This window comes from Rosa rugosa, chromosome 4 (genome assembly GCF_958449725.1).
Source record: "Rosa rugosa chromosome 4, drRosRugo1.1, whole genome shotgun sequence".
NCBI lineage: Eukaryota > Viridiplantae > Streptophyta > Magnoliopsida > Rosales > Rosaceae > Rosa > Rosa rugosa.
Window position 1 is genome coordinate 4,733,831 of NC_084823.1, and position 23,573 is coordinate 4,757,403.

Sequence of the window (23,573 nt, forward strand, 5' to 3'; positions counted from 1 at the left end):
GCCTAGCAGGGGCCCACCCGAAAGGGTATAAAGCGTTTGCTCAGAACAAATCCATGGTTGACAACGCACTGACGCTAATTATGCTTTCGCAAGACTAGCAGAAGTAACGCTTCAAACCGCTAGGCAACTCCCCAACCAAGATTGCCCTCCTTGACTAAGGACTTTGGGGACTTGTACTTACATGAGCATTTGCCAAGCATAATTAGCTATAATGAGCCACGCTCATACCACCGCCAGCGGTGCCAACTACCATCGAGGGTATGACCTACGGAAGCACAGCCAAACAGGCTATCACCCGAGCCCCGGCTCATCCCGAGATCACCGCTGACACGCCGCCACGCGCCGCGCCAAAATCATCTCGCTGAAGCATATCAGTCCCACATCGAAAACAAGGAAGAGATCAGTCTCTTCCCCACCTATAAAAGGTCCACTCCTCTCTCATCATTAATTACGCATTTGCTACTTACCTAATGTTATTCTGTCAACATAAATACATTGACTAACTTAGGCATCGGAGAAGAGAAGACCGCCAACCGCGGTCTCCCTCTAACGCCCTTTGTATTTCATTTGACAGATAGCGGAGGCAGCAAGAATATCACAAGTAGCGATTCGCCCCTCAAACCAGCGTTAACCGAGATTTAGCTACCGCTGAATCTTAGACATTAACAAAAGTTGCCCACCGTTTAGCGAAGGAAGCTTTAAAACTTAGTCAGCCTTTTCTTTGCTTAAAGCCAGGGCCTGTTTGGCTCCATGAGTGCATCAATATGGACTTTCAGTGTAAAGTCTAGTGTGGATAACTATCTAACTTTTCTACCATGTTTGGGAATAAGTGTAGACTGTTACTCCATAACTCATTGTAATCAATTCATTATTAATGAAGTTTTCTGTAGATCAAAAAAAAAAAAAATATATATATATATATATATTAAATATATGTATATATTATTGGGCCGGGTTTGGGGATGGTGATCACAATATCATCTGATCACCATCCCCGCCCCATCCCCAATCTTAGATAGCGGGGATCCTCATCCCCATTCCCCATTTGTCCCCGAATCCTCCACCCATTAGGGGCAGGAATCCAATGGAGTTCCGCCCCACTTGGGATTTTTACCATCCCTAATTGAAGTAGCTCAGAGAACCAAGTTTCTTTGACACTCTCAGAGGGAGATTAGTTTTTGAACTTCATTCAGCTTTTTTGTTGTTTAGTGAAAAAAGATATATATATATATATATATATATATATATATATATTTTTTTTTTTTTTTTCTCTGAGTTTTATGAGTTTTTTTTTCCTCCTTATTACTCGCTTACCTTGCTTTGCATTAGCTGATCGTTCATGTATATGGGACCTATTAGTTCTCAATTCAACATGATCTTATTAAGTTTTAAGGGACAATCTGTAGTTTCCTCGAACTATCTACATCCTAAATTTGAAACTTCCAACTATCAGTATCTACATCTTCTTCCTTCATTTGGCATCTACAGTTATTTAATCTCTAACTTCTTATGCCGCACAGAGACTCGGTATATCAGTGAGAGATTCTGTCTTTGTAAAGGGCAATGTTATTGGCCTACAAGTAGTTATTGTTTTACTGTATTAAGCAATTACATAGTATTTTTGTCTCCAAGAATCAGTGTTTGTTTTTTTTCTCCCTCTGTGTGTGTCGGTATATAGTAGGGCTGGGCGTTTTAGCCCGAAAACCCGGACCAGCCTGTAAAGGCCAGACCCGTACAGTCCGGGCCCAATTTTTTTTTTTTTTTTTTTTTGTCAAAATGGTTAGGGTCGGACCTTGGTATTCAGAAAATGGTTTAGGCCCGGGCCTTGAATTTCAGAAACATAAAAGCCCGCCAGGCCCATATTACTTAAAAGAGACTTGTGTTCCTATCTTATTGGTCATATGATAAGGCTAAAAACCCTTATCATAGGGTCGAGCTCACTGAAACCTTTTCTTCAACTCCAAATTGCTAAACCCACTCCAATTATCATTCTTCACGATCAGCCCTAAATTTCAGCCGCCTCCATCTTTTTCCCTCCCCTCCACCAAATTGGACTTCCAGCAATTCACTCCGATTCTCAACTCCAAGATAACAACATGATCGTGGTATAGGCTCAGCATGGAGAAGGCTAGGTGGTACCTTCATTATCCATCGATCTGTGCTAACTGCTAAGGGCTTCAATTATCCATCGATTTGTGCTACCACTTCATCATCCATTGATTTCGCACCTATTGATGAGATCTGAAGCTAGAGAACACCGCTTTTCAATTCGGTGCCAAAATTCTAGAGGATATTGGGTTTTTGATTTGGAATCTTGGTGTAGGTTGAGGGAAAAAAAAAAAGGTTTTTGAGGGGACTTTGTCGAATTATGCATGACTTTGCTATCATGACCTGTAAGTATGACTAGCCCATAGATATAACTTGTATTCTTGAGCTTTGAATCTCTCAAGAGTATCTAACCAGGTTCAAGAGGATAAATCTGCCAGTCATGATCAAGATTACCCACAAAGGAATAAAGATTGGGATTTGGATTTGGATCTTCACATTGAACTGTTGTTGCGAAGTCCTTAAAAATTTTGTTTTGATTCTGTTACTTTGTGAAGAAATCTGATTGAAGTAAATTTATGCTCTTGGTGTATTGTGAAGAATTCTGAATTGTTTTGATATTGTAAGAATTCTGATTTTGTTAACGTTTTGATTCACATTGCAGTACTGTAAATTCATGTTCTTGGTGTTCTTGATTGAAGAGTTTGGACTTCGTATTTGAATTGCAGAAAACAGGTATTTGGGCCAGAAAGCCCGGAAGCCCGACCCGAAATGAAACGAGCTGGTCTCGGGCCGGTCCCTGTTGGTGACAAAACGGGGTTTGGGCCCGAACCGTAAGAAAAGGGTCCGGCCCGGGCCCAGCAAAATTTTAGTTGGACCCGGCCCATGCCCAACCCTAGTATATAGTAAAAGTTTGCTCTTGCTCCTATACTTTTATGTATGGAGAAATGTTGTGAATGGCTTCCAGGTATAGAAATGATGCAATAACTCATGAAAGTTGTGTATCATTCCAAAGCAACTTTTCAATTGTCAAAAAAATCTCAACTTGGTATTGAACTGGGGGAAACTACAAACCCCCTTATACCATGAAATTATAGTAGCGATTAGAAGTTATTGTGAAATGGAATTTTCATTTTTCTGTTGTGTTTACTTTGCACTTGAAGAGATTGCTACCATGTTATATTACGTAGGGCAAGCATTACCCCTGAAACTGTGTCAATTATTTTGGCTGGAAGGTTCAAGGGCAAGAGCGTTGTCTTTTTTACGCAGCTTTCTTTTGGCTTGCTTTTGGTCATTGTTATGTTTTGTTTTTCTTAACGGAGTGAGAAATTGTTTTTGCTTTTGATTACCAAGTAGTGCCTTTTGTGTTCATGTCCCTGCGATCAATGCACATGTAGTTTGTTATGTTTGAGTGTCATTGTGCTGCATATTTTAGAATATGTAAAACAATATCGTTTGTAGATGTATAATGTATCTAATGTTTATAATTGTTAAGCTGAACCATATCGGCGATATACCCTCAGAGCATCTCCAACAGTAGAATTTATTTTTAGGTTAAATTTAGCTAAACTTATGAATTATAGCTAGTGATTTAACAATGTTGCTTCAGCAATAGTAGCTATTTATAAATGATATATTATGTTTCATCAAATCGTAGACTGACATGTGGACAGAAGAGGAGAGAGAAATATAACTTTTGCTTTAGCTATGCAGGATTCTCTAGCTAAATATAGCGCCAATTTAGCTAAAGTTAAATTTAACTTAGCTATAGCTAGTCTGTTGGAGTTGAATTTTGCTTCAAAAATAGTTAAATATAGCTAAAAATTAAATTTAACTACTCTGTTGGAGATGCCCTCAGCATCGCACGAGCTGCAGTACCTAGTATCTACTCTACCTCTCTAAGCAACTATTACGTTGGTGAAAGAAAAATCTTATAAGATGTTGTAGAGATGGCTGGGAATTTTTATTTTTTTGTTTGTGGAGGAACAAGAGGGTTGGAAATTCGAGGTAGGGGAAGAGGAAGGTTTGGTTTTGGGTTTTATTTTTCTCTTAATTTTTCTTACCAAAAAAAAACCGAAATAGGTGTTTTTTTTTAAGAAATTGTTAATCCGAATATGAAATCGTCTTAACAGATTAAAGTTCGCATATGAAAAACTGCAAATGATAAAATTTGAAAGTTTGGTACGAAATTAAAAATCACCCCATAATTCAAGGGTAAATTTTCCATTTTCCAGTCTGTATAATTAATTAACCAAGCTTTAACTCTATAAAATTGGTACATGGCACATTCTGCTTCACACACCATCCTCTATGAGTATCATTTGAGAGAGAGAGAGAGAGAGAGAGAGAGAGAGAGAGAGAGAATGGGTTCCAAAGCCTCAGAGAAGCCACATGCAGTTTGCATACCATACCCAGCTCAAGGTCACATAAACCCAATGCTAAAATTGGCTAAATTCCTCCACTACAAAGGGTTTCATATAACCTTTGTCAACACAGTCTACAACCATGAGCGCCTGCTTAAATCCCGAGGCCCCAAATCCCTTGATGGACTTCCTTCCTTTAGGTTCAAGACAATTCCGGATGGCCTCCCTCCGACTGATGCCAATGCCACCCAACACATACCATCCCTATCTTATTCCACTAGTAAAAACTGCTTAGCACCCTTCAGAAACCTTCTTTCAGAACTCAATTCTTCGCCAAACTCCCCGCCTGTTACTTGCATAGTTGCTGATGGTGGCATGACCTTCACGCTTGATGCAGCACAAGAGCTTGGCCTTCCGGAAGTTCTCCTCAAGACACAAAGTGCTTGTGGCTTCTTGTGCTACCTTCACTATGCCCATCTCATTGAAAAGGGTCTTACTCCTCTTAAAGGTATGGGTCTTCACTATTTTGGAAACACCAGCTCTGTCTTAAACATGTAGCGTACTGCAAGGTTAACTTCACCGTGTTTCTTTGATTAGCAGATGCCAGTTATTTGACAAATGGCTATTTGGACACTGTGATAGATTGGATACCAGGCATTAGAAGTATCCGTTTGAGGGACATACCGACCTTCATTAGAACCACAGACCCAGATGACATTATGTTGAAATATCTCGTGGTTGAGATGGAAAGAGCTCAAAGAGCGTCTGCTATCGTTATTAACACATTCGATGCGTTGGAGCATGATGTTTTGGAAGCACTTTCAAGATTGCTACCACCTGTTTACTCCATTGGATCTCTACACCTACAAGTCAATCAGATCCCAGCAGATAACGATTTGAAGTCAATTGGATCAAACCTATGGAGAGAAGAACCAGAGTGTCTCGAATGGCTCGACTCCAAAGCACCAAATTCTGTGATTTACGTAAACTTTGGAAGTATCACAGTGATGAAAGACGAACAGCTGATTGAGTTTGCTTGGGGTCTTGCAAATAGCAACATAACCTTTTTGTGGGTAATTAGGCCTGATCTTGTTGCTGGGGAATTAGCAGTGCTTCCTCCCGAGTTTGTGGAAGAGACCAAGGGAAGGAGTATGTTGGCGAGTTGGTGCTCTCAAGAACAAGTGTTGAACCACCCAGCTGTAGGAGGGTTCTTGACACACAGTGGATGGAACTCTACGATAGAAAGTGTGTGCGCTGGAGTTCCCATGATATGCTGGCCCTTCTTTGCTGACCAACAAACAAATTGTAGGTTCTGTTGCAAAGAATGGGGTATAGGCATGGAGATAGATGGTGATGTTAAAAGGAATTACATAGAAGGCCTTGCGAGAAAGTTAATGGAAGGAAAGGAAGGCAAAGAGATGAGGAAGAAAGCCTTGGAATGGAAGAAATTGGCAGAGGAGGCCACCACTGCTCCCAATGGTTCCTCTTTCTTGAATTTGGACGAGTTGGTCAACCAGAAGCTTCTTTCTCCTAAAAATTAGATTTGATTAAAATCTTCATGGATGTTTGTATTTGGATAATCTGAATAATTATTATTGTTCTGTGTTAGTATTGCTTATTGTAATACATTGAGTAATAACATGTAGTACCAAAGTTTCGCTTTCACTGTTCTTCACAATTCTCTGTTGTTCTAAAGATGATTGTTGGATATCACTATGTACTACAGGTGCAGATGGATCGATGAACTTTATGCCACGTGTTGTATTTCCAACAGCTAATGTCATTCGACTCAATTTCATTGACTACATTTTTTCTATCATAGTATTTTAGCCTGTTGTATTAGTTTCATCAATTTTATTTGGTTTCATTCGCAAAATTAGAGGTTTGATGAGCTATTGTTGATCTATGGATCCAATTCTGAACAATTTAACACTCAGAAAGGAGTTCAAGAGAACTAAAATGACACTCACCAGTCACCACCATAACACCATTGTTTATAAACAGTGATAAAATATGGTCTTCATGACTCTCCCCATTGCCTGCAACCTTCATATTTAGTTTGTTAACATTGTTTCATCTTTCATTTGGAGTAGTACGTGGCTACAAAAAACTTTGCTGTCCCATTGAATGCAGGGATCCCACTCATTAAATATGTCTTACAAAAAGTTGATGAGATTTGATGGCCTTCACCAAGATACTTGCACAGTTGCACCTGCTTTTCCTTCCTCATTTCCCTTTAAAATCCTCTGGTTCGTTCATTATTACACTGGAGGCGTCGGAGGCGAGAAGAAGCTGACAATTACAAACAACAGAACCCAACAAAACAACGTTCCAAAAAACACGTTTATTATTATTAATTATTTTTTATTTAAAAAATAAAAAATAAAAAATAAAAATCCTTAGTCCATCCACCCTTATATAACGTAAGTGAGAATGAAACTCATGACATTTACAATGTTGGATTTACAACTCACCAACAGGTCACAGCTCACCGGCAAAAATATATTAATTATGTTAAATCTACTATTATTTTATATTAAAATTTTAAAATGACAAGTAACTGAAACAAGAAAAAATCAAATCCAAAGACTATCAATCAAAACATCTTCGTGCCCTCTTTTCCAGATCAAAATCAAAGAAACAAAAAATCAAACCATCCTCCTCCTATATTCTTCCCTTCCCTTAATCATTTTTCTTCCTTTCGCCTTAAGATAGAGACAATTATAGATGTAGAAAATCTAACATGACTTTGATGGTGAGGAAAGGATTGAGGTGATCAAATTTTATTTGGATTCAAAACAAGTCAATAACTAACCCAGAAAGTCAATAACTTCATATGTTCATTTATTTATTAGTTCTTCTTTTAATTAAACCGGATAAAAGTCATTTACTCACGCTAGTTTTATTTATTAATTTTTTTTAATAAGGGCCGGTACAGCTGCCTTCAAGCCTTAATTAATAAAACCGCATAATACATAGGGGGACATAGTGCCTAAACCCTGAATTATAATATGAATGAAGAACTTCCTGAGATAATAACAAGAGTCTCAACTAAAACGTCCAATGTATTCTAGAGCACCAACTAGCGAAAGTGTTCTACAAGCTACTTCTTTCGCTATACAATTGTGGTAACATACCGGAAAGATAACTCTATAAGGAAGAAGCATCATTACCAATAGCATAGCTTTCCCACTATGTTTCCACCAGAATATATATTCGGTGAAACTTAGTTTCACCCTGCCACTAGGAGGCTACAACCATTTGACCAAGTAAAGAACTTGCCATCTACCTAGCTAGAGCAAACACATTACTGCCACTAGGAGGTTGGGATCATTTGCCAATGCAAGGAACTCTCCCCCTACCTTGAGCAGACAAGGCACACAAAGTGCATAAATAGGCACAAGGCCCACCTCGCCCTACCAAATTCTGGTAGTGACTTATTAACCCAGCTACTAACAAGTAAACAGAAAAATATTTAAATACTTTAAAAGGAAAAAAAAACCATCTTGGGCCTAGAGAGATACCCCCAGGCCCAAGACATGCCCACAACTGAACAAGGGAAAAAACTATCCAATTACTGCTCCCAGTAGAGATGGCAATGGGGAGGGTAGGGTAAGGGGATTAAATTAGGGTTAATTACATATAAGTGCATATTTGAATGTTTTTTTAGCCATAAGGCCACCAACTTTTTTTTTCCCTCATAAGGCCACTAGATTAAAAAGGGTGTTAAATTTTGGATATAAAAACCAACATATTTACATAAATGCCACTAGAGTAAAAAGTCAACAATCATCCTCTCTCTCCTCTCTGGTGAGGTTTCCGGCCAACTCCGGCGGGTCTCCGGTCGACCTCCGGCCAACTCCGGCAGGTTTCCGGCCGACTTCAGGCGAACTCCGGTTACCACAAAAGCTACTGTCACTAACACCAAAACCTACTGTCGCTAGCAACAAAAGCTACTCTGGTGAGATTTCCGACAACCTCCGGTGAGGTCATAAAAGCTACTATCACCAGCAACAAAAGCTACTGTCACTAGCAACAAAAGCTACTCTGGTGATATTTCCGGCAACCTCTGGCGAGGTCACAAAAGCTACTATCACCAGCAACAAAAGCTACTGTCACAAAAAAAAAACTACGCTCCCCAAAACCAAAAACTACTATCCCCACCAACAATAGCTACTGTCACCGACACCAAAAACTACTCTCACCAGTAACAAACGCTATTGTCACCAACACCAGAAAGATACTCTCACCAGTAACAAAAGCTACTCTCACCATCACCAAAAGCTACTCTCATCAACGCCAAAAACAATAACTAAGCAGAACAAAAACTACTACAACGTAGAACAAAAGCTACTCTCGAGACTGAGAAAGCTATTTTCAGAGATTAACAAAGCTATAAAAATGTACAATATACAACCAAAATAAAAAAAGCCACTGCAATTGAGACAAGAAAACATATTCAATGATACAAAAAGTATGCAGGATTCAACAATGATATAACTATGAAAAGCTACGTCCATAGTTGTAAAAAGCCACTACCATAGTTGTGAAAATCTAATACAATGATTGTATAAAGCTATTGTCAATGTTGTAATGCTACTGTCAGTTTTTAGATGACCACCATTGATGTTTCTTATTGTCAAGCTCTACCACACTACACTAACCATAGAGGCAATATTTTGCCACCTTCAGCACCAGACTTCAGTTCAACATTATTTGGTTGGCCAGATGATATCTTGGTCAATGGAAGCTTCACTACCCAAATTCACATGATTTTTGAAATCTACTACTACAAATGCAAAAGGGAAGAATTCTGCAAAAACAAAAATACAACAAAACAAGCAATCTTTATCAACTAGATAATCGAGTATAAGCAATCTAAAATATACTAACATAGATACAGAAAGCTATTATGACATATGTAGAAAGATACTGGATTAGTAATAAAAAGCTAGTAACATAGATACTAATTGCAACAAAACCAATTGATTATCCATGTTGATACTGTAACACAAATCTCAAACAATAAATGCTACAGATACAAAATCACAACAAAAATAAAACTAAATTTCATATAGAATCCTAGATTTTCAATACGATAAGCTATTAACATAAAACAATTTAAAATCAATCAAAATGAAAACAAAAAAGCTACTGACATCAGCTTAAAAAGATACTAGCATAAGCATAGATAGCTACTATCATTGTGTTGAAAAACCACTATAATAGTTATAGAGAGCTACTGACTTGAAATTAATCAAAATGAAAACAGAAAAACTATTGACATCAGCTTGAAAAGATACCAATTTAAGGATAGAAAGCTACTATCACTGTGTTGAAAAGCCACTACAACAGTTATAGAGAGCTACTGACTGCAACAAAAAATAAAAGAATTTTTGAAAGAACAAATATATGACAAAGATCAGTAGGCAGGCGTGAATGAAAACACATGAATCTAAAACTAGATAATCACCATTGAAAGCCCTATGGAGAATCTTATATAGTTTCCATGTACTAATTCTTAATTCTCCTTGTGCATTTTTCATCGGGAAAAGATTATATACTTACAGAAACATAATATAACCAGAAGACATACAAAATAACAAATGTACGACATCTAAAATTTGAAATATTCATCATCTTATTTCCTTTAATAAGAACAAAATGTTACAAATATGAATAAAACACTATGAAACAGAATGCCAACAAAACAAGAATAAAATATGGCTGAGGATCATTAATATAAACAAACAGCAATATAATACATAAAGTGCATTCTCTTATAAAGTTCACAAACCAATTAAATAAGCCTTTAATTAATACCTTTGGTGAACGGAAGAGCAATGCATCTTGGAGTGCTAGCCTCCTTCCATCTTCAGAGCAGCCACAAAGCTCTAGAAGGATTAGACCAGCGAGTGTAACCGGGACTACCTCTGATGGGAGAACCAAAAAGGTTGTTAGAATCATCATAGAGTAAATTAAAGCAAAGTATCTATGCAGATCAGAAGATGGGAAGGGCATCTGTAGTTAACAGATGCTGCTCTAGTGGTTCAGATTATGAAGAGTTGGACATTTCTCTGTATTGTACTTTTGTAGAGATATTTAGCAATTTTAGTCGTTCAAAAAAAATTAAATAAGCCTTTCGAACTGCCTTTACATTCTCAGTTATTGCAAACACATGAACAACATGCTTCAAACCCATGGCATACGATTACGACAAGCAAAAGCTTTCTACATTTCAAAACCAATGAACAAATGAAATCCATGGATTCTTAAGAAAGAATAGGAAATGAAACCGCAGAAGCACAATTTCTACTTAAATAACCGAAAATCACATATTCTAACCAAACCACCTACTTGGAGGCCATTGATTTTGATAGCCTAATTTCATCTCCATTATCAAAAAACACTAATCAAAACTGAACACAAGATCCACATCTCCGTACCTATTCGGCGGAGAAAAGCCAATCGGATCGTTGTGCGGAGCTTCGTTGAGATAAGGCCACCAAAACATCAAAATCAAGCAGTTCCAGTAAATCAATGTGTTCAATTTTGCAAATGCTTAACCAAAATCGTAACAATTTCCATAACCGAGTACAAGCAAAATGAAAAACTCTGGAATCCAGTAATGACCTATCGCTATGAAGAAAATAAATAAATTGAAAGAGAAAAAGTGTAGAAACTAAAAGGATATGAGATTGAAATTACGAACGAGTCGCCGATTAGAGCTAGATTAAGCTTGGCGTCGGGAATGACGAATGTCTGGAGATCGAGCGGCTAGCAGTAGGTGAGGTTGGTGAGACCGAGAAGCTATCCGGTCAGTTAGAGCTCGAGCATCATCACCAGAACTAATGGTTTCGTCCATAGCCGTAGTCGTCTTGACCGTCGTCGCCGGAAGCCAGAGAAACAAAAGCGACGAGTGGTTCGTCGAAGGATGAAGACGAAGAAAGAGGACTTCCAAGGGAGAGTCGAGGAGAGAGAGAGAGAGAGATATATTAATCTTTTTTTTTTTTTTTTTTTGAAACAAGGGCCGATGTGGCTGCCCTCAGGCCTTCATAAATGAAACCGACGAATACAAGGGGGGGACAAAGAGCCTAAACCCCATATTACAATCTGCATCAAGAGTACATCCAGAAAATAAGTCAATAGACGACTCTACTAAACACTTGTATTCCAATTCACACCAACTAGCAAAGAACACGCTCCAGACGGTTCTATTTGCTACCAAGCGGTGACACGACGGAAAGATTACTTGATCTGTAACTCTAATACAGCAAAGCATAATGTCACTTCGCCCAGCTTTCCTATCATGTTGCCACTGGAAACTACATCCAGTGGCAAGAAGTCTCACCCTGCCACTAGGAGGCAGCAACCATTTGACAACGCCAGTAAATCGCCGCCAACCTAGAGCAGACAAGGCACAAAGATTGCACCCACGGGCAAAAAGCCCAACTATCCCTACACAACGAGTATAGGAACTTATTACGCGCAAAAAGCGCAAAACAACCCACAAACTGCAAATAACTAAATAAACAAAGCAACCACTGAAAACAAAACAAACAGAAATTAAAAAACAGTAGCAAAGCCCAAAAGCTGAAGCCCGACCCATCCACCATCTCTCCCAAGGGCCCAACGCAGAAGCCCACCAAGCCAGCATCGACACGCCGGATTCAACACCACCCTGAGATCGAGATCTCAGCCACCGCCCCCCAGCCCGCTTATGTCGCAGGACCACCACGAACCGCCGTCGGCCACCCGCGTCCCAGAGCCACACCAACTGCTTCAGAGACACCACGGAACCACACCGCCGGCAATCCGCATCCCAGAGCCACCCCAACTGCTCCAGAGACACCACGGTACCACGCCACCGGCCATCCACGGCCCAGAGCCACACCAACTGCTCCAGAGACACCGCGGAACCACGCCGCCGGCCATCGGCGCCCCAGAGCCACACCAACTGCTCCAGAGACACCACAGTACCCCTCCTGCAGACCCACGACCAAGATCCGGACGGGACAGGTCGACATGGATCCTCCCAAAACCAGATCTGACCAGTTTTCTCCCACCGTGGACCAAGCTTCAGCTCATAAGGCTTGCTATTCACCCAAACCAACATCCTCTCCCGGGCCGGAACGCAGCGGCAAGAGCACCGCCGGCGTTCAGCTCATAAGGCTTGCTATTCACCGTGCTTCTGATATATTAATCTGATATGAGCAGGTTTTGTTAGGTGGAGGGGCAAAATCGTCATGAATGAAGAAATTTGATTATGCAAGTGGCCTTATTTGTACAAGAAAAATTAAGTGGCCTTTTGGCTAATTAAAGTTTCAAAATAACACTTATGTGTAATTTTCAAATTAAATTACCATCCCCTTACCCGCCCCAATCCCCATAATAAGAAACTGGGGATTCGCCGTCCCCGCCCCAATCCCCGTTAATAATATTATTAATTTATTATATAAAAATTCATACAAATAATTATTGATTGTAAAATATAAAGTTAAAATCAAACATCAACATAAAATAAATTCTTTATTTCAATTAAACAAAAACAAATACAAGTCTCGCTTAAAAAAGAACAATAAAAGTCTGCATTCGACAAAAAAATTCCACAATCAACTACTTAGTGTAACCTAACAACTTACTCATTTACTCCAACAAGGTGAATTGAATAATATCAAAAATATATTGACAGAATTTAAATATTGACAAAAGGATGAAGTTTACATAGATATTTATTTATAAATAATATCAAAAAAATATAATATATATATATATATATATTAGATAATTCTTATTGGGTGGGTATGGGGATGGGGATCAAAATACCATCCCCGCCCCGTACCCGATTTCGTAATTCGAATATTGGGGATCCCCATCCCCGTTACTCGATTTCCCCCTAATTTCTCCCCATTAGGGTCGAATACCCGATGGGTACCCTACCCGATGGGGATTATTGTCATCCCTAGCTCCCAACTTAAGACAACTTCTACACCGGCAGCACAGCCACCACCATCACACCTCCAAGCCTGTCCCACTGCCACCACACTTGAATCCCGACACTGTCGCCGATAGGGAACAAGCAGAAGTCGTTCACCACCACAATCACACACCTCAAGAGCCCAAATCCGAACTCAAAGCCACAACCTCTGTCGCCCTCCCCAATCTCTCTGTCGCCCTCCAGAAAGAAGATTTCAGCTAGCGCCACCGCAGAACACTGTGTTACGAGGTCTGAATCTAAGCCACCACTAACTTGGTTACTAACAGAATTGCAACCATAACCGGTCGAATCCAATCACTCACTCTAATTTGATAAACAAAGATAAATTACGTAACTCTTAGAAAAAAAAATACCCTACCAAGCTCTCTTCTGTATAAACAAAGCCTCTTTGAGGGACCTATAATGGCAAATTGGCATACTTGATAGGCACTTTCCATTCCCAACCGTAGTTAATAATGCACGTACTAGTTATCTTCTTTTTTGCAATGCCGAATAAAGACATATACCTTGCTTTGTTGCCGGTCTTTAACCTTAGCATCTATGTACTTGCACTTTAGGACGTCTATGAGACACAGTAGTGACTAAATCTAAATCCGACTTTGTTGCGATTTTTCATATGGCTGGGTGGGAAGAAGCAAACAGATCAACTTTTCGTATCAATTTCAATAGTTAAGATATCAACTGTCCATTCAGTATAAAATCATGAGGGTGTCAGGGCCACTTCAGGCCTTTGATACTCATATGCATTTTTGTGTTCTTTCTCGAGGTTAATTCTCTAAATTTTACAAGAACTTAATTAAAAACAATATTGTCCATATTCAAAACCGTTTTTTATGATATATTGAAGGGAATTCGAACCCATAATCTAGTACACTCCTAACCCAATTTCCTACCCTCCCTCACTATTTGAGCTAAACCCAAAGGCTCCATATTCAAAATATTTACGAAGGTTTACAATCATAACAAATACTATTCAAAAGACAAATTATAATCAAACTAATAGATATAATCAAACTAATAGAGATAAGACAACAAGTCCAAACTTGAACTTCATCACTACTAGGAAAAAGAACAACTCACACTGATTTAATTCTCACGGAGTCTCACACTGATTGTTTCAGTTGCTTTTGTGAAGCATTACACACTGATGAGCATTGTCTGTAAAAATTACCAAATTCACACTGATAATCAGTGCACAATAAGCTTGAATGGACCCCACAATAAAATTTATCGTATTTTCATACACTAATATCAGTACGACATACTATTGCATACAGACATCTGTGTGTATTTGTAACTGTTAATATTTTAAAATAACATATATCTATGAAACTTTAAGTGTACAGATGTCTGTGTGAATAGCTCACACAGACATCAGAACCTGAAGTGTAGCACAGATGGAGATCAGTGTGAATGTGTAATCATCATTACCAAGAACATACTTTTTTGACTTCTACAGATTTCTGTTGATGCTCATACTTCTACTTCACACAGTTGTACGTGTTAGAAAACCTGATGAACAAGACATTACATAGAAACCTTGTATGTACATCATTTACTGTTAATGTTAGAAACCGAAGGCTCTAATTAACGTTTAGAGAAAGAGAGAGTGAGAGAGAGAAGACACAAGAAGTATAGTGGTTCGTCTCCCACCTTAGCGGGAGACTACGTCCACTTGAAAGCTTAACTATGTGTGTTAGGCCTTGCGGCCCAAGAGGATTACATGAGATGTAATGGGATGTTGAGTAAGTGGGAAGGAGTCTCCTTTTATAGGGGAGGGAGGCTCCTTCCTTTACATGTTTTCCAATGTGGGATAAGAAACCACTATTCTAGTCTAGAAAGCCATATTGTAGAGGCATGTTGGCAAGGCCGGGAAGGTGGCTTCCAGGCGAGGTATTGGCCGTTTCCGACTACCGTGGCGTAGCTTGGACATCGGGCTACGGGATGCATGTCTTGGTTGGGTCCCACCATGGCTTGTGGGCCTCCCCAAGAGGGTGTTACTTATGCTTGGTGATGTAGCTAATCCTCCATATTGTTTGAGGTATGTACAAGTCCCCGAAGTCCCCAAGTAAGAGGAGCTTCTTGGTTGGGGAGTTATACACATGATGTTATCAAGCATAAGTAACGTCCGAGAGGCGCCTAGCCCCTACAAGTCCCCGTACTCCGTAAGCAAGAAGGGACTCGTTAACCTGCACAACAAAGATGTAGAATGCTTGTTGTATTGGGCAACGAATGTGAGTTGCATTGATATGCGTTGGCATATACGAATGTACGAGGTGCATGATACATGTTGATGTATACATGTGAATGGCGCCGAGTATGATCGAGTATGACGTATAAACTCGAGCACGCATGTGGTTGTGTGAACATATGAATTGCATATGATAAATGCGTGATGCGCGCAAGAAAACGAACGAGGTCGAGTTGACGAGGTTACGCTCGGTGTAAGTTGCATGAGTGCCGTGAAGGCAAGCGTTTGTAACTCATGAACGATGACTACGCCAACGCTTGTGTTTTTTTGGTTTTCGCTCATATTAATGGAACGCCAAACGAATTCGATTTGTTGCAAACGACAAATGGTAGAAGGATTCAATGTTTCATTAACGTGTACTATTTCGAGGGGATATGAGTGTAAAGCTCGAGAATGCCGGGAAGGCGTGAGCGGGAAGCTCGGGGGTGCCGTGAAGGCGTGAGCGGAAGCTCGGGGTTACCGGGAAGGCGGGAACAGAAGCTCGGGGATGCCGTGAAGGCATGAGCGCGAAGCTCGAGGGTGCCGGAAAGGCGTGAGTGTAACTCCTCAAACTGCACCTCACCAGCTTGAGCACGTCACAGTGCCGCAAGACCCCGAAACATAAACCGAAGGTTCGATTTACAATCCAGAAACCCGCAAGGCATTTTATTAAATAATTTCGTAAACCGCACAGCGAAAACGTTCAAAATAATATTGAGGTGAAAACTTTAAAACTTTTACTTCAAATATTTGTTCGTCTAAAGCTTGAGTCAACAAGGAGTCAAGAAATAATCGACATATCAGAGTATCGAATTTAGAATAAATGATCAATCAACTACTTCTGAGATAACACTAAACAATCAAGAAATGGAATTAAACTTCGGAACCTGTTCCCATTACAATCATTTACCGAAGTTGACTCCGCACACCCGCTCCTTCCGTCAATCCCCGTCACCAGTGCACAGTACCTGCATCCACACTATTGTAGGGGTGAACTTTCGTCCTCGCTACTCAATAGGGGCTTCACCCGTCTAGGTTTGAAAAACGACACATAAGATAATAATTTGGGATCCTAGTATGAAAAAGTTAAACCATTTCTTTAATGACGACAAACTTTAAATATCTTTCGAACTCAAAATCCAATGCACGAAACTCAAAGAAATGCATAGTACCTGATGACCAGTCCCATGGACCAACTACACGACCTTACCTCAAATAAAATCATCACCAGGTAAGCGTAGTGAGAGTGTCCACTTACGCCATATCACCTAGAAATAGTGCCACACCTCAGAGGATGTCAGACACCATTCCGTCCATACGGCCCCTCCGGAGGTTTAGGGGATTGAAGCCCAAGGAATCGCTATGTTCCACTCACTCTCAAGCCATCAATAACCAAACCAAGCAACTTAAATATGCATAAACATTTAATTCAAAACATAAAACAACTAACCGAATGAGTCCCGAGTCCCCTACCTGGATTTTGATGCTTTAACCTTTTACGTTGTCCGAGATTCACGAACCTTCCGTTCCTTGGGTAACTGGAAATCCTAGATTCCGACATAATTAACGTTAATAATCCGTTGAACAAATATTTAAAGCCAACCCTTCCTGGTTTGACCAGGAATGACCATGCTTTGACCGAAGTTGACCAATCGAGGCTGGTTCGATAATTAACTCAAATTACCGAACAATTACTTAAAATTGTGATATCGACCCGATTTTTTTTTTTTTTTTTTTTTTGAGAGAAACTGTCAACTCAAATAAATCAGGAGGTAAACTCCTTAGAAAGTACATCAGTAATACAAGATGGAGGCTCTAGGCCCCAAAACAAAGAACTAGCAGAAGAACAAGCAAAACGAGCTAAAGTATGAGCCACAACATTGGCTTGACGATAAGCATGAGTAAAGTAAGAACCCGACATCTGTTGAAGATGAAAGGTAATGTCATCATACACACGACCAATAAAGGAAGTATGGGGAATGACTCTCTGCTTTGTTGCATGAAAAAGAGTAAGAGAATCAGTAACAAAAATCACCAGAGAGAGACCTTGCTGAATAGCAAGTGAGACTGCCTCCCTCCCTGCTAATGCCTCCACCTGTTCTGGGGAAGAAACATGAGATACTGGAGCATAATAACCTCCCAAACATTTCCCCATATCATCACGGATAATGACTCCAATCCCCCCAGTACCAGTATCTTTATGAAAAGCACCGTCAACATTAATCTTCACCCACCCTGCACCAGGAGGTTTCCAGGGGACTACTCGCCGACCCCCTCCACCCTGACCCTTACCCTGCCTCTGGTACTCCTGGAGACGAGCCGAAAATAGTAGCACCACCTGGTTCACCTCCATACGTTTATTATCCCAGACTCTATTATTTCTGTCCTTCCAAATACCCCACAAATTATAAACAAAAGCTGCCCATAAATTGGAAGGCAAGTGAGAAGCACAACCCCCAATCCACTCCAAAAACAAGAACAACCGAGCATCAGAAGAGAAAGCCGTCCGTACTACACCAGGCACGACATCCAACACTCCCCTCACATACGGACAAAGCCTACATAGGTGTTCAATTGTCTCTTCCCCCACTCCACAGAGAACACAAGGCCTTATCTCCAGAGGAACCTGTTTCTCAATCAATCTATCTATCTATAGTAGGTAAACAATTGTTCAACACCTTCGACAGAAAAATTTTAGCCGTACCTGGTACATTGGTTGACCATAGCTTCTTCCATAAATCTTGTGTCTACAAAGGCACCGCTTGTACTATCTCCTCCTCCATTAAGAGCCTGTAAGCACTCTTAACGGAAAACAACCCTTTGGAATCAAAGTGCCACACCCAACGATCCTGAACCCTTCTATTACTCAAAGGAATAGACAAAATAAAAGGGATATCATCAGCATGACAAACCTGTCGTATCAATGCTTCATTCCAACAACCCTCATCATTCAACAAGTTACTGACCTTCCAAAGTGCATTTCTGCCTCCCTGAACCGGTAATAATCGAAATGGTGCCTCTCTAGGTAGCCATGGGTCCGAAAGCAAGATATCATTCCCATCTCCCACTTGCCAACGTGCCCCTTTGACCAGAACACTTCTAGCCTCATAAATACTCCGCCAAGAAAACGAAGGTGATGGATGATGTTCAGCCTCCCAAAAAGAAGAATATGGAAAGTATCTAGCCTTAAACATTCTAGCAATCAATGAATTCGGATGTTGAACAATTCGCCAGCCCTGTTTAGCTAACATAGCCCTATTAAAAGCATGTAAATCTCGGAAGCCCAAACCTCCTACCTTCCCTCCTACCTTCCTTGGACGATAGAGGAATTGCCAAGACTTCCAATGAATTTTCCTTTGTTCATTAGAGCCTCCCCACCAAAATCGAGCATATCTCTGTTGAAGATCATCACAGAAATTTTTTGTTAATTGAAAGCAGCTCATAGCATATGTAGGTAAAGATTGAGATACCACCCTAATCATAATATCTTTGCCAGCACCACTAAGAAGCCGACCTTGCCAATTCTGAAGTTTCTGATCCAATCTCTCCTGAATATAATGAAAAGTACTAGTTTTATTCCTACCAACATACGTAGGCAAACCAAGATACTTCTCATGGGATTCCACTACCGGAACTCCCAAAAAATGAGCCAGCAAATACTGAGTAACATGATCCACATTTTTACTAAACGTAACAGAACTCTTGTGGAAATTAACTTGCTGACCAGATGCTTTACCATATACCTTCAATACATTACTAATTTCCTGACAAGCCTGTAAACTAGCATTCGCATACAGCATACTATCATCTGCGAAAAGAAGATGATTAACCATGGGAGCTCCCTCACAAATAGAAATACCTGGCAACACACCAAGATCAGCCTTTGTTTATAACAAGGCAGAAAGGCCTTCTGCTCCGAGAAGAAACAAATATGGTGACAATGGGTCCCCTTGTCGCAATCCTCTAGAAGGTATCACATAACCCCGAGGTTTCCCCTGTACCAGAAAAGAATATCGGACAGAAGAGACACATTGCATAATCATCCGCACCTAACTATGAGCAAATCCCATACGCTCCATCACTTTCTGCAGAAACTCCCACTCTAATCGATCATAGGCTTTACTCAAATCCAATTTCAATGCCATAAATTCATCGCCAGGTCGTTTATAATGAATAAAATGAGCTAGCTCATTCGCTGCCAACGTATTATCAGTTATCAACCTGCCTGGAATGAAAGCACTTTGAAAATGCGAAATAATTTGAGGCAGAATCAACTTCAACCTATTTCGAACACAACTTATAAATTACATTACACAACGCAATTGGTCTCAAATCTGCCACAGTCTCAGGGTTAGCAGTCTTAGGAATCAGACAAATATGCGTGTAATTAATCTGTTTTAGCAACTGACCAGTCTGTAGAAAATTGTGTACAGCAGCAGTAATTTCATCACCTATACTCTCCCAATAATGTTGGAAAAAAAGAGGTGGCATTCCATCTGGTCCAGGCGACTTTGTGGCATTCCATCGACCCCATATATTAGCAGGTTGATTACATGCATTTTTATGCATGTAATTGTATCTAAAACACTAGAAATAAGTTAATCCTCAACTTAATTATTATGTAATTAATCCATTTTTATTTATTGTGTAGAGAATAAGCGAAGTTGCGGAGATGAGAGAAAATGACACGAAATTGAAGCAAAATGAAAAGACGATTTAGTTGGTGCCGGTAAACAATGGTCAATGTCAAGAGAGTGCGAGGGTGCAAGGAAAAACTTTGAATTGTTGAACGGAGAAAAAGAAAAAAAAAAAAGAATTATGAAGTGAAGTGGCCGTTTAATTAATCAATCATAATGGTTGATTAATTAAACAAAGTTAGCTAAATGGTAGAAAGTGCTGCACGTGTCACCTCCCATTTTCTCTTTTTAATTAAGCAAAGATTCCCATCAGTTTATTATTCCTTTCTTAGCCACGGACGTTGCACGTGATCCTCTTATCTACTTGAACATTGACGAGCAGCCACCCATTATAAATTCAACACTTCTCTCTCACCCGAGAGGGGAGGAGAACCCTATCAACACCAACAGCAACAGTAGCCGCACGACCACACCACCATAATTCCTTTCTTTTCTTCATTCTATCTCTTCCTCTCGGCAACACACCCAAAACCACCCATCCACACCATTTCTCCTCCTTATCAAGATCCACCATCACCTCACCAAGATCCATTTACCTCCTCACCAAGATTTACCTCACCAAAATTTCATCAAATCCTCATCAATTTCTCAAAGGGATATCAAGGAGCTTCAAAGGATCTCATCTACATCAAGACTTGAGATTGGGTATAGTGGGAAGCTATAAATCAAGGCTTGTCATAATTGCTCCATAGCAATTTGTGACTTGTTCTTGTTACTTTCCACTCCTCTTCACCTTTACCTCTTTAATTGATGAATATTGTTGTTGATTTGTGGATGGGTTGTGAGTAGTCTATTTAGGAAGCTAGGGTTTGAGCCCTAGCATGAATTTAATGTAATAAATATGTTTTGATTTAATGGTTTTCAATTTCGTGTTTGGCATATGTTCTATTCTATAATATTTGGCTTAGATGCATGCTTAGGAGCTTGATTAACTCTTGAATGTGTAGATGAGCATGTCTAGAACAAATTAGGGGACCTAATCATTTCTCTAATTTATGGCTAGGACACTTGTTTAGAACATGGTTAGTTACAATACCAATTTCGATTGCCGTATTGGCTAGCTTGGGAACCTTGATTCTAGGACTCTTCGCCTTTTGGTGCAACTAGAGGCCCTAACAAGGCTCTAGATTGTCCCAATTGAGTTTCTACGACCCTTGATCCGGAGTAGGAATACCCTTTAAGGAATCTAATGACCCATGAGCCTTGAAAAGCCTTGGGTACGGTTCTTGATGCCATTATAAATTGTTTGACCATTGTCGGAATATATTTGTGCATTAAATTTGGCTAGGAGGATACCCTAGTGACCTAATTTCCATTTCTTGATTAGTTTCTATTATCTCAAGTTTTATTAGCTACTTTAATTTTCAATTGTCAATTTATTTTTCAAAATCAAAAATCAAATTTCACAAATCACTTTCATTGTCCATACCATTTGGTTGTGGGTTTCCGCATTCACTTGTGGTTCTCTTGACCAATTTTAGGCTTGGTTGTTCCGAGCCGGGCATGTAAATAGTTTGGTGCTATTTTTCTAGATTTTGTGAATTGTTAGTGACTTAGTAATCGGCATAACCAAGGATTGGAGTTAGCTTTTCAATCCCCGTGGTACGATAATTTCGGGTTCAAATATTTCCACTTCTTTGATGACCGTGCCCTTATTGCGCGTAAGTTGCATTTAAGCACACAAGTCAAATGGCGCCGTTGCCGGGGATTAAAGTGTAATAGCTTTAATCCCTTGGGTTTTCGGTTGTTAGGTCACTTGCATTATTTTCTTAGTTTTAGTTAATTTTTCTTAGTTTGTTTAGATTAAAAAAAAAAAAAAAAAGTGTGTTTCTTTATTTTACTTTTCTTATTTTGAGTATTTCATACTTGTGTGTTTGTTTGTTGAGACATTGTGATTATTTCTATCGAAGTGACGGGCCTTGTATTACTTTGTAGTACATGTAAGACATGAGCATCGATAGCGATCGTCACTTGCCTTGACTTGTTTGTTAGTTTTTTATTAGGTTTCCTACTTAGTCGTTAATTTCTTGAATTGTTGATTTTCACTATTTCTTTGCTTTGGTTATTTTATTTTCTTGTTTAGTTGTTATCCTACTTTCTCTTCTTAACCCCTCCCATTCATTGTGAAAAGTGAAATTGGATTCTCATTGCCTATTTTGTGAATTTTTGAGTACTCATTACGTGGTCTCATTTTTGTTCCAAGGTGTATGAACAAAGTATCTTCTTCATATCAACCGATCACTCTTAGAAGCGGAAGGGTATTGAGTGAGGACACTAGAGGGAGATCAAGAAGGAGGATTCGAAGGCCATTAGTGACCGAGAGTGCTCCACCTCGAGTTCTTGATCAAGAGAGAGTACCTTTAAGACATTCACAAGGAGAAGTCAACATGGGAGACGCACAAAATCCTCCTCAAGGCAAGACCATGAGGGAGTATACTAGCCCAACTATTGTTGATCACCCTTCTTGCATTGTACTCCCTCCATGTGAGCATCATTTTGAGATCAAGCCCACTACCTTGAGCATTCTCCCCACATTCCATGGCATGCCCTCAAATAATCCATATGATCATATTGCGGAGTTTGAAGAAGTGTGTACCACCGTTCAACTACATGGTCTCAATCCCGATGGCTTGAAGCTTAGATTGTTCCCTTTCACACTCAAAGACCACGCAAGGAAGTGGTTGAGCAAGTTGCCTCCTAGATCCATACGCACTTGGGTTGAGATGCAAGAGACTTTTTTGGGAAAATATTTTCCTCCTTCAAGAACTTCCAATGTTAGAGATGAGCTTGTTGCATTTCGACAACACCCACAAGAAAGTTTCCATGAGTGTTGGGAGCGCTTTAAGGATCTTGAGATGTCATGTCCTCACCATGGGTTAGAGAAGTGGTTTCTTGTGGACAAGTTCTATAGAGGATTGATGGCGGACCAAAGACAAAGGGTTGACACTTTTAGTGGTGGAACTATTGCAAGCAAGCTTCCCGATGCCGCTTGGGACACATATGAAGAGCTTTCTCTCAACTCACTTCAATGGGATGATCTTGATATGAGAAGACGTCAAGTGCATAACAAAGAGAGTACACCTAGCCGAGGTGGTATCTATGAGGTTCAAGGAACATCATCCGGGCCTTCTATGCATGAGTTCAAGAGGCTAGAAAGCAAGATTGACCAATTTCTAAACCAAGTGAACCGGAATCCTACTCAAGCCCAAGTCAAGATGGCAACTTCTACATCATGTTTG

The 23,573-nt window shown here is 39.9% G+C and overlaps 1 protein-coding gene, 1 long non-coding RNA gene and 1 other non-coding gene across 5 annotated transcripts; 1 reads left to right on the forward strand and 2 right to left on the reverse strand.

The window, feature by feature from the left end:
• Window positions 1–4,353: 4,353 nt before the first annotated feature.
• On the forward strand, window positions 4,354–6,074 carry LOC133743770 ((R)-mandelonitrile beta-glucosyltransferase-like). 3 transcript variants are annotated; one of them, XM_062171801.1, is made up of 2 exons: window positions 4,354–4,917; window positions 5,007–6,074. In XM_062171801.1, exons 1-2 carry the CDS (start codon window positions 4,410–4,412, stop codon window positions 5,948–5,950), a joined length of 1,452 nt encoding a protein of 483 aa, XP_062027785.1. In that variant the 5' UTR covers window positions 4,354–4,409; the 3' UTR covers window positions 5,951–6,074. The 3 variants fall into 3 exon arrangements, with proteins under 3 accessions (XP_062027785.1, XP_062027786.1, XP_062027787.1); XM_062171802.1 differs by having other exon boundaries at window positions 5,010–6,074; XM_062171803.1 differs by having other exon boundaries at window positions 5,052–6,074.
• Window positions 6,075–8,849: 2,775 nt separating this feature from the next.
• Window positions 8,850–11,400, reverse strand: LOC133743771 (uncharacterized). The gene is made up of 3 exons (XR_009863257.1): window positions 10,856–11,400; window positions 10,233–10,342; window positions 8,850–9,222 (listed from the first exon to the last, which is right to left on the reverse strand). It is a non-coding gene; the product is annotated as an uncharacterized LOC133743771 (long non-coding RNA).
• An 11,705-nt stretch (window positions 11,401–23,105) lies between these two features.
• On the reverse strand, window positions 23,106–23,212 carry LOC133707635 (small nucleolar RNA R71). The gene has a single exon (XR_009845244.1). It is a non-coding gene; the product is annotated as a small nucleolar RNA R71 (small nucleolar RNA).
• Window positions 23,213–23,573: the final 361 nt, after the last annotated feature.

What these genes read in the sequence shown, in the direction of transcription:
- LOC133743770 (XM_062171801.1), top strand. Translation starts at nt 4,410, where the DNA reads ATGGGTTCCAAAGCCTCAGAGAAGCCACATGCAGTTTGCATACCATAC. An exon ending in GGGTCTTACTCCTCTTAAAG is followed by an intron (nt 4,918 to 5,006) that starts GTATGGGTCTTC and finishes TTCTTTGATTAG; the next exon opens with CAGATGCCAGTTATTTGACA.